Source organism: Stegastes partitus, unplaced genomic scaffold (assembly GCF_000690725.1).
Source record: "Stegastes partitus isolate 25-593 unplaced genomic scaffold, Stegastes_partitus-1.0.2 Scaffold122, whole genome shotgun sequence".
NCBI classification, from domain to species: Eukaryota; Metazoa; Chordata; class Actinopteri; family Pomacentridae; genus Stegastes; species Stegastes partitus.
In genome coordinates this window covers 537,836-549,976 of record NW_007577853.1, presented here as the reverse complement: position 1 = coordinate 549,976, position 12,141 = coordinate 537,836, and the positions used below count along the sequence as shown (strand labels likewise).

General features: G+C 41.2%; 1 protein-coding gene across 1 annotated transcript in view; it reads left to right on the top strand.

Moving 5' to 3' along the window:
• Window positions 1-12,141, top strand: part of dnah9 (dynein, axonemal, heavy chain 9) — a 190,233-nt gene that overhangs the window by 85,061 nt on the left and 93,031 nt on the right. The window contains exon 47 of the mRNA XM_008278388.1: window positions 4,311-4,550. Within this exon, the coding sequence (XP_008276610.1) occupies window positions 4,311-4,550 (240 nt within the window). The remainder of the gene's footprint in view (window positions 1-4,310; window positions 4,551-12,141) is intronic.

Below are 12,141 nucleotides of genomic sequence, written 5' to 3'. Positions count from 1 at the left end.
TGCTACCTTAGATTCTTAATGTTTGTCACCCAAGACTGAATGAGGTAACATTATGTGCTGCTCAACATTACCGCATTTATTCATTTGTACTTTGTGGTAAATCGTTGAACCACTACATTATTTGTCTGCATTTTTTCTTTCTGTTGCTTCATTTGTCCGTTTATTCATTTTGGGGCCCTTTATGCAGAGTTGATTAGATTTTGACCAAACTAAGGAAATATACTCTCCACAGTGTCTCAACATAATAATAATACAGCATTTATAAAATTACACAGGTTTTGCTGAAGGTAATGGCACATTCATTTCTGCTTCATTTTTTAGGTTGCACAATATCACAGACTAAAGGGACCTGATGTATGAAAAGAAAAAAGTGAAATGCCACGGTAATTGGCTTTCTAGTTTTTCAGAGGGATAAAGGAGGTACTATAGAAGCTTGCTGGGTCACAGGTGGTTAGGTTGCCTGCAGCCTCTGCATGTATATGATGGTGGAAGCTTGACAGGTAGCTCTGAGGCATGCACAAGACACTGTTATCAGAAAATAGTGTTGTGTTCTGGTAACACTACATACTGTTCAATTTAGTTTTGTTTATACAGGGCCAAATTATAACATATGTCATCTTACGGCACTTTACATGGTTATGTTAAACAAAGCCAATCCATAATTACTGAAGATACAGTGCTGAAGAGATATTTCAGGTAGATGGCTCTAGGTTGCATTTGGTTTTAGGAGAATGAGCTTCAGGTGACACCCAGAGCACATAAGAAAGATGTTACAGGGTGTTGTGAGAGGTGGTGGATGAGAAGTGAACGTGTTAAAAATATTCCTTAAGATAAAGAATTTAAGGATTTCGTGTGGTGAAAATCCATTTTTATTCTATTTTGTTTGTTTCAAAAACTTTAAAAAAATGTGAAATTGCTGACTACTGCCGTTCCCCTAGCCCCCCCGAACTAGATGGCCTCCCAACCTTTCAAGCCAGTACAAATTTTATCCTGTTTCTACGCAGTAACTGAGAAACAAATAGTTGCCCAGCTAAAAAAAATAAGTACAGTCGTGACTTGGCATTCCGACCCTTAACAGTCTGAAAACCTTGCTGTCCAGTTTTTAGGAAAAACAAACGGAACCCATAAAAAATAGCCTTAACATACCGACAGCCTTGGATTCCGACTCCGACATGACATTTTATGTCACAAATAAGGATAACGGCGTATTATCTGACTGAACAATCCGACAGATTTACTTACCTTTGATGTCAACCGACAGGCCTGTGCACAAGCGTGCTGGTCAGTTAGGTGTGAAATCCAGTGATGCGTAGTGTTCTAACAATACCCTAGTTGCACACATTGAGTGACTTTGCCCAACTAATTAAGTCAGTTTGCATCCGTTTGCTAGTAAACAACTCTTTGAAGTATTAAACAATGTGACATGTTTTGACACCTGAACAATTCTGTGAACCTACATATACTTCTTCCAACACACCTGATTCAAATGATCAGGATCGTTATCAGGCTTCTGCAGAGCTTGATGATGAGCTGATCATTTGAATCAGGTGTGTTGGAAGAGGGAAACATCTAAAACTTGCAGGATTGCGGCCCTCGAGGACCTGAGTTCGAGACCCCTGAACTAGAGCATCCCAAATGTTCCCAGGACAGGACAGATTGGTACACTTCATAAAAGTCACTTATTCTGTGACAATCGGCCGATCAATATCATATACGTAGATAGTTTATTATAACAACTAAAAACAATAAATGTTAACTACAAATTACTCTTCAAGCATCAAGCTGTCCTTGTAGCCTGACTGACAAAAATCCGACCGCCTTGCTATCCGACGTAAAAGAAGGTTTTACATATGTTGGATTATCGAGTCACTACTGTATGTAAGTTTGACCCGTCACTGCTCGCTGCTTCCAGGTGAGTTATTCAGAATGAGCAGCTGCCTCACAGTCAATCAGAGATGCAGAGAGAGTCTTCTTCCTGAAACAAATGTGGGCAGCAGCAGCCACAGACACTGAAACAGCTTCGAGGTTTAAGACAGGACAGACACTAGAAGTTATACAGGCAGGGCAAAATGAACATCTTTGTGGTGTTTTGAGCTAAAAAAATAAATAAATAAATAAAATTGAAAGACACTTTCTAGGGACATGTAAGACTCTTGTGAATTTCCTGAAAAGAGGCAAAATGTGGGACCTTGAAAGAAAATGACAGAGCAAACTCACAAAGGAGGAATACAGGACATACACTGTGGCAGACACAGTGGAAGAGTTTAATTAGAAAAGAAATGCCTCCTTCTGGTCAGTGAATTATTCTGTGTTTTTTATATTATTGATAGTATGGCACATGACATCAACTTGTGCCAAAGATAAAAGGTTGTTTTTTTTTTTTAAATGACCAGCAGGCAGCACGGCAAGCAAGACACGTAGTCAGGTATACGGCTGTGAGAAACAAGGATCTGAAGAGAAAAGAACAAGTATGGTTGTGCTGCCTCTGATATTGTCACTGAAGAAGACATGTTCATCTGGCAGGAAAACAACAAGAACAGATTATGGATGCAGGTAGGAGGTGGGGACGAAGGAAACGGTTTAGGATGCCGCTTGTCATCACACAGATTGCTAGAAGGCTGGTCAGACATGCCAGCAATGAAAAGGATGGGAGCATTGTTTAGTAGCGGTCCACTGGTAGAGAGAGCTGAATGATCTGCAGGTATTTAATGCACTTTATGATGGAGAGGAGAGGATGAGGCAGCAGGATGCATGGAGAGATTTACAGCAGGGAGCGTTGTAGCTGGAGTCTGTCACTGCTGCAGACATGACAGGTGAAAGTGTGCTCATGCTAATACATGATCAAGAAAAAGAACAGGAACCAAGCAGAGCAGTTGTTGACACAGAATCATCGTGAATACACTTTGGAAGGTGTCCTCTACGTTAGAAAACTGTTTTAGTCACAGACTAATTTTATAGAATAGATTTCTCCATACTGACACATCACTTCAGAGATAATATGGATACACTGGTACAGTGTATGGATTCACGTTTCAATATTCCCACATGAATTCACACTGACTTAAAAAAAGCTATTTTTTTTATGGTTCTGATGATCAAATAAAAGCAGAAAATTACAACATAATTCTTTGAGCTTGCAAATCTCTTCAAAAGCGATTTTGTTCAGGAGTATTATTTATTTATGCTTTCAGCAGACTGTCAGTTTCATTTACATTTTAATGATATTTTATTTTATTTTTTATTGTTTTCCCGAAATAACACATGAAATATCACATGGTGCAGAGTAAAGCTGTGTTTAGAGTAAACGCCTGTTTAGCTTGACTTTTTTTTATTTTAAGAATTTATCAGCATTTGATCTCATGTAATTGACTGAACTTGATCTGAGAATACTTTATTTAAGTTGGTGTAACAATTCTGCTTATTGCCAATGGTGTATCCAACAGTACTTCCGAGCTAAAAATATCAACTTTAACATAAAACCACTGACTGACTGGATAGATGCTGATTCAGTTTATGACCAAACTGCATTTCCTCAGCTTTATTTATACATTCAGAGGTCTGGCAGTGGGTTGTCCGTTATGAGTTGTTTTTATCCGCTAAGTGTCCACCTCCAGAAGCTCCTCTCCTGTATCGTCTTTATTGTAAGCTTTTAAAAAGAGAAAAACAGCACATTTTCATTTCACTTCCAGAGCTCTAAAGTCATCCGAAACATGTTGTCAGAATTACTAAGATCGAGCGAGGCAGCGCACCCAGAGGTCAGACTATCAGGTTTGGAGAGGATAAACCTAAATGCACAACACTGAAGGCAGGTCGAACAACAAAACACACGCTTTACTCACTAAAAGCTGCTACAACAAAAACAATGCAGTCAAACAAAACACAGAGAGCAGGCTGAGGCAAAGGTAGACATTCCAAAAAGCAAGCCAAAAAAAAAAAAAAAAGGAGCTGAGAAACAAAATGCTGGAAGGCTGTGGCATAAAGCAACACAGACAATCTGGCAACTCAGTGCTGCAGAGCTGGAGGGGCTGTAGTGAGGGAGTGGATACAGGTGGGCTGATGGAGGCACTGGGAGCTGCTGAGGCAGGCAGGAGACGCACAGAATCAGTCACATGGAATGAATGACGGAATCAGGTCGTCACAAAACCATCAAAAAAAAATCATAACACCAACTTTTAATCAGCCGTATTTGAATTTAGAAGTCACACACTCTGCTTCAAACACCCACAAGGTGACTTGTAGTCTGGAATGAGATGCATCATTAGTGAGGACCAACATGTTTATTGCTCCATGTTCGTGCTCTCCCTCCACAGCGCCACTTCTCAGTCTTTGCCCTGTCGTTCCCTGGAGCTGAAGCCCTGAGCACCATCTACACGTCCATCCTCTCCCAACACCTGAGAGCGGAGGGCTTCAGCGCCGGCCTGCGGAAGAGCTGCCCCACCCTGGTCCAGTTAGCACTGGCCCTGCACCAGCGCGTCTCCTCCACCTTCCTCCCCACCGCAGTCAAGTTCCACTACATCTTCAACCTGCGGGACCTCTCCAACATATTCCAGGTGACACACAGATAGCACTAGAAGGATTTATCCTCGTATTTTCAGGGAACAACCTCGGGTTTATCGTCTCACAGTGAAATGCCAGAAGTTACCTCGAAAAAGTTTTACTCTCTTCACCTGTTTTTTTTTTTTTTAATTTCAAACATGGTATTGGACATTTTTATGTCGACTCTCTGCTTCTACAGCTCTGCTTCCCACGTGGGTAGAGCCAGGCTTCTATCACTAATTTCTCATCTAGATGATTATTGATTTAGGAGCTGGGTCTGAAAGCTAGAAATAAGTCTGAAATAAGTGTAACAGAAAATAGAATGGATTTGCACTTCCACGGGTGTTAGTGATGATTTAATGTATTTAAATGAATATAATATCAGAGCACAGAGGCTGCCAAGGGAGAAGCTTTTGGGGCAATATTTCTGTCAGAATCCTCCACGCTTTCACGGAGGGCAGGCTCTCTCTTTTAACGCAGGCTGTGTATAATTAATGCTTTAAGCCACTCAGCTATACGAACTTCATTTTTCATAATTTCATCTAAGAGTTTACAAAGGCAGCCTGAGTTCTTACTATACTGTACTATGTAGAGAACACATATGTATAAAGTTAATGTAGTTTATTGCCACCTCTTTAGAGCTGCACTAATCAATATTTGATAGACAATGGATCAAATGACTATGTGGAATTTAAAAGGAGTTACTCACAGTGTGGACTCAAAAGAGCAACTCCTGAACAAGGGAGGTCAGTTAAAAGTGGTTGGGGGCATAGAAGGAGGAACACCCACACTTAAATTAATCAATGCCACGTGTAAGGTTCTCCACAGCAAACATTTACATTTCTAAATTCACCGTAATGTATAAATAACTGAAATATACATCAAGTTTCATTGCATCACGTTGCGTCAAATGACAGAAAAACACGTCAGCTGCTGTCCTCCTCGTCTGTCTCTTCATTAGCTTTCTCTTCCTGACCCTCTCTTGCTGATTCAGCTGCCACAGTAGCACCGGTTAAAGCCTGGAAATATTCAAAACAAATTAATTGGATAGCTAATAGAAGCGGTCGATGCTGGGGTCAGGTCAGTGAGCCCGGTCCCAGAGCAGCAGGCTTCACGTGCACCTCATATGACAGGCAAACAGACAGGGCCCGTTTAAACTTCAGGGATTCTGTGACGCTCCACAGTGACGCGCCGGTCCAGCAAGATGTGTCCCAGTGTGGCCCCTGACCGCTGGCTAGCCTTCCTAGCTAGGCTTCTTACATGCTTACCAGCTTATTTGAAGAGTTGGGCTTGCCAGATTGATGGTCGTGAGCTGAGAACATACCGTAGATTGATTAACCGATCAAAGTTAACTGGATTGCATTAGTTGTGGAATTTTTTTTTGGCCGAGTGTTTTATGATCCTAACCATTCATAAACTCAAAGAGGAGCTATTCACACATGACTCCTTTGCCTTTGTGTATGTCGGAGAGAGAGGGAGCCAGAGGGCTGAATGAATGAATCAATGTGCTGCTCCAGGATAATATAGGACTTGATCCATTTTAAGTAGCAAAAGCATCAAACTGAACATGTGACAGTCAATGTTGATACTGTGATGGGCTTCCACAAATACAGTGCCGTGAAAAAGTGTTTGCCCCCTTCTCGAATTCTAATTTTTTTGAATATTTCCCCCCTTAAATCCTTAAGACTATCAAACAAATTTAAATATTAGACAAAGATAACCAAAGTAATGTAAAGTCTGATATTTCCATTTGTTTGATGATCTTAAGTATTAAAGTGGGGAAAATATGCCAAAAAAAAGAAGAATTTGAGAAGGAGGCAAATACTTTTTCACAGCACTGTATATCTGTGTACGGGAAACACTGACAGATGAAATAACAGGCAGACGATCAAAGCAACTAAATCCAAAAAGGCCATTAGTAAAGAGTTTTTTCTGCAATTTTCCACAGGTCTTTATTATTTATTTTTGGACCAGTTTGGTAATTTCCTGCTTCCAAATGGATATGCAGAGATGGGAGGACGTGCAGCTCAGACTGTGCTTCTACTAATTAGCAGACACTCTGTAACTGTGAGATACAACCTGCTCAGACTGCATCTTATAGGCCCAAAACTGTGGCTTCGGTGAGCAGAGGAACACTCACACAGACCCTAAAAAAATCTATTTATCAAAATAGAATTGCTAAATACTTTTATGAGGGGACTGAACAAGAGTTTTAACCAATAGCATGTGTGTGATGAGTATAATTCAGTGACTTTAAACTCTGCAGAAGCATCAACTTGCAGAACATCAGTACCTACAGCAGCTGTAGTTTTCTCTCTGTAGCAGGAATCTTTAATGTGTTTCCTCTTGTCTCTGATTCGAGAGAAGGCCGTGTGTATTTTTATATGCAAATGGCACAGCAGCAATAACTTCCTTAATTATCTAATTCTAACTTCGTCCCAGTATTTAGCTGTAAATGACCTGCGTACTGACAAACATAAAATCCAATTTTCTGTGTTGTTTTAAAATGTAAAGACTGTTTTTAATTGTGTTTGTTCAGATGTGTAATTAAGGATAGACATTTTACACACTGACTTTGTGATAGTAATTGGACTTTAAACACTTCTATATACAGAGAAAAGGGAGAGGCACTGAGTTTATACGTATTACATTGTGTTTTTATATAATTTGGACAGTTCTGACACACATTCTATCACCTTGTCATCCAAATTGTTCGAAACTGCACTGCTTTGTACTAAAGCTTGTTGTAATCAAGATGTGCTGGACATACCCATGCTGTGTTTCTGCCCTTTTCAGAAAAAGACAGGTAGATTCCCAAACTACGAGTCTGCAAGTAGCAGTCCTTTGAGGCTGCACCGAGGCTGTTGTTGGTGCCCTGAGCGAAATGTCAACATTAGCATGCTATCATGAACACAATAACACTGCTAGCATGCTGATGTTTAACAGGTGTATTAGTCCTGTTCACCATCTTAGTTTGCATTTGCATGCCAAAAATGGCTTATTTTCTCTGAAAGTAACTGAAACTGAAAAGTAGTGACAATGATGATTAACTTCATTATCCCAGAGAGAAGTTGATCTTGAGGGTCTGTAGAAGCTCTGCCAAGCTTCTGCAGACTGGGAGTCACCAACCAGTACTTAGTTATACAAACATTTATGATGCCCTCCGTGCTCCACTGTCAGGATGATGCATTTACCGTGATAAACATGTGTCCAAACATGTTGAACCCCATCTGAAATTAACAACTTTGTCTTGATCTCATCTGAACACAGAATTGTCTCCCAATATTTGTCAGCCTTTTTTTTTTTTTTTAGTGCATTTTAGCAAAGTTTAGTCTTGCAGTTTGGTGCCAAAGACCAAGCCAGGGTTTTTTTTCTTTTCTTCTTGGATGCTGTCCATAGAGTTTGATGTTATGCAGTGTCCTTCACACTGTCTGAGCGGTCACAGAAACTCTGATTTCCAATGATAACCTCTGTGCCAAGTCTGAAGCACTTGCCCGTCTGTTTTTCAGAACTATGTAGATTGAGAGGGAAGCACACTGTCCCTGGGGTCATTTTGGGGACAGCCGCTGCTTCTGTGATTAGTGGCACCATGGTTCAGGCTGCACCCCTGGATTGCTGCTGCTGCAACTACATTTTAACATATTTTGTTTTTTTGTTTTGTTTTTGGGAGAGACTGTATTGTCAATATGGTATGTTTAAAGTATCTGTTTCCGATTGCTGAAAGGAGGAAATACTTCAACCTCGATATTGTGCCATTAGTGAGAAGTTCACTCAATGTACACGAAGTACAGTTTCTAATTATTTGACATTTATGTGATTTGCACATTGGTCTCCTCACTTTGCTTAAATACTGTGTACTATTCTTGATGTTATATGAGTTTCCATATTGCTGTCATGCTGCACTGTCCAGATCATTTATATTCTGATTCTATGACAATATTGTTTTTTGAAACCAAGATGTAGCCTACACATCCAGAACACCACACGCTACACAGCACTGTCGTCCAGTGATAATTAACTGCAAAGATTCAGTGTGAAAAAACAGTGTTTGCATAAATATGCTTCCATACTTACCTGCAGCTGAGGGTGATGGGGCTTTCAGTAGTTTTGCAGGTGCTTGGTCACAATCCAAAGAATTAAAAGTTTGATGTGATGATCACTAGAGAAAAGGTTTAGGAACCAAAGTTTTTACAATTCATCCTGTTGGGAACAGGATTGTCTGTGCCAATCTCAGTGGGAACTCAGCCAGCTGTTTGGATATTTTGCTCAGAACATCAAAGTTTTCACTTAACCTGTAAATGAGCTAATGGATTGGTAGAATGTTTGTACTGAAAGGATGATGATGGACGATGAATCATAATGACTTCCCTGACTTTTCCCGCAGCACCACCGTGACACTGACATTTGTGGTTTTATGGGCTTCATTGTGTTAAACTCAGTAGTTCACACCAAAACGGTGACAGCTGTAGCTATGTGAAGAATGAAACAAGAGCCTGAGGAAGATGTTTAATCTCTGCCACCACACCTGGCAAATCACAGCATAATGTGGGTGTGATTGTCAGTTGTCAGCCATCAAGAAGGGGGTTTTAGACACAGACCATCTAACAAGCTCTTCATTTTAAGCACACTCAGGCATTTGTGGCAGATTTGAGCTTTCTGCACTTTAAAATTAAAGCCTACTCACCATCCCAAAGCTCAAGCCCTGATGACCTTAAGACTTACCTTCTAGGCCCGTGATCACACACATCACTGCCTTCAAACAACAGGGATTTAAGCTGCATCAGAACACTTTGAAGCTTGCGTTTGAAGAGGCCATTCTGCCCGTTTTGTCAAAGTCTTTGTGTTTTTTTTTTTTAATTGGTCTGCACCTCAAGACCGGACATCCAGAAACCACAGAAAGGGAACAGTGTCAAAGCTTTCTTGCTGTTCCGTAGAGAAAATGTAAAGAAAAGCTGGTAAAGGGACTCTAGGAGCTTGTTTGAAGTTTTGTTTTCTAACTTATTCAGTTCCTGGCGCTAACACCTTAGGACAGGTGCGAAGGGGGTGAGCAGCCTCGCAGCTCACAGCTTTGCCTGAGCTGTAATTTCCCCATCGTACCTCTGTGCTTTTGCACCTTCAGAAGTGGGAAAGTATTTGCCATGACAGTACAAACGCTTCCTCTAATTTTGAGCATGAGGCCTAAGTGGTTGTCAGTCAGTGTTTTCTGGCTTGACGTTTCAGATGTTTTGCTCAGCGGAAATAATTGGGGGACTTTTTTGTTTGTTTGTTTTAACTTTGGAACTCAGAGATGTAGCCAGAGGAAAAAGTCTCATTATGATCAACTTTAATGAGCCAGAAAGCAGAGCTCAGAGGCTCAGTGTGAGCCGGCAACAGTCTTTGTGAAGGTGTTTTTAAATGTGACAAAAGCAGCACGTTCAGAAAACACACAGGATCCTGACACTGTTGTTTCTGTTGTGTGCTTACAAATTTCTCAGGTTGGGGAAATTTGTTGAATAGCAAGTAGCATTGTTTCTCAACAGTAGTCTATCCTCTTCAGACACACTGTCTCCATAAATCCTTGCTTTCACTGAGAATTCGGGTTGATCTTTAGACGTGCTATAAGTGAAGTACAGTAGCCAAATTCCACTAATGGGGCCAGACGAACAGTTTGGCGACTGACTGGGAATGTTGTCAAAGAGCTCTGTTTGCCAGTGTTCGTTCTCTGCCATGACCAGCGGGCATATCCGCGGGCCTGTCTTCTTCGTGTCAGCCTAAATGAGTTCCTCGAAGCTCAAGAGGCGAGGGAGGAGATGAGGGAAAGATGGACGGAATGAAAGAGGAGGACAGAGACTAGGGAGAGAAAGAAAGAGAGTACATGAGACTCACAAGAGACTAAAGCCAAACTGCACGGACTGCACAATATGTCTGCATGATGTTCAGTGGATAGTCAGCTGGGTGCATTTGTTACGGGGGGAAATATTGTTTGGGGCTCAGAGCAGCTGTCAGGCTATGAGGAAAGCGTGCCTGCCGCGGACAGCTCGACAGACAGACAGACAGATACATGCCGACACCCAGAACTCTCTAATCCCTCTCCTCTGAGTTAAACAAAGCAATGAAAGATCAGGGACACAGAGGATGAGTTAGTCTGCCAAAGTCAGCTGGATAGAAGAAAAACAAAGTTCTGTCTCTTCTCAGTTTGTTCGCGCTTTGCCGTTTGTTCGATTGGTGCGGCGAGTATTACTGTTATATAGAGTTTAGAGTGCCATATGGTGTTTTGTTTTGCTCAGGCACACTTGTACACAAGAAATGCGGGGTGTCATGATTGACACCATTAAGCAATTAAATGAAGTAGAAAAAGGCAGATCTATTAAAAGTCAGAGGATTAGATCATCCACAGTCTCATGAAAAACATGTTGACTTTTGTAGATTAAGAGTGGTGGCGACAATTCTGTCTCAGTTTGGATGTTCAATACACACAACCATGCAAATATCCACACACACAGCGCACCTCCCATCTGCACCATTACACAGTGGATTTAGCAGCCAATTGTCACTTTCAGCCTTCTCAGATATGAAGGCAGATCAGATTCAGCTGGCTTTACCCCCGGAGATGATTCTGTTGATTATAATAGGTTCTGGGGCTGGAAACGCACAACATCTGCTTGCCTCTGCCTCCTCGGTGGCAGCGCACAGAGGGGAACAAACAGTGCCGTGACGCTGCTCTGTCCCCTTCCTCATCCTATAAGGCACCTGTTACATGATGCTCCTAGATTGTGCCAGGTTCCGCCTGGCTACACCATGGATGTCCCTGTGGGAAAGCCATCTCGTCACACAGGCCTCCTCTAGAGACACATTAATCATCAATCATCCACTGAATGCTCATCTGCTCATTGTCATGAGTTTTTCTTTTAATTTAGAGGAGGATGAAGAAATGTATGAAATACAACCTGAAAAACACATCTGTTTTCAGTCATGCTATCTGCTTCACATTGTCATTGTCATCTTGGTGTACAAGAAAATAGAGAAACATCAAACATGTTGTGAAAGGGTCATATTTTAATCCAAACTGAGCTATTTTCCTAAAATCCAACCTGATAATTTGACAAATATTCTCAGTTACAAAGGCGTTTCTTTGTCTACAGCTTGAGCAGAGTCCTAAAACAAACAAAAAAACTCACCTTAAAACTTTCTTCACCAAAAAAAATCATAGATCAAACAAAAGACAAGCCTCTAACCTATGCTCCTAAAAAGTTAACGGAAGAAAACAATGGAAAACAAATAATAGGGTTGCTCACTTTACACCTCTGCTTGTAGTCAAATACTCCAGTGTTAACCGCGCTCATATATACAAGTGATATTTACAGATAATTTACTTCTAAGCAGACTGAATAAAAACAAAACTCTGTCTCTTTCTCAAAGGTCACAATTTACAACTTCACAGACTTTCCAACTACTCACAACAATATTCACAATTAGCCACACAGCAGGCTGGCTCTGCGTTGGCTGCAGCAGAGGGGAGAAGGGAAGAAGGATGTTTCTCCTCTGTTTAAAAAGGCTGCTCACTCCAGTGCTGGAGCAGCAGTTCCTCCCCATGAACCAATGAGGGAGCTCCACCCATTGTGCCAT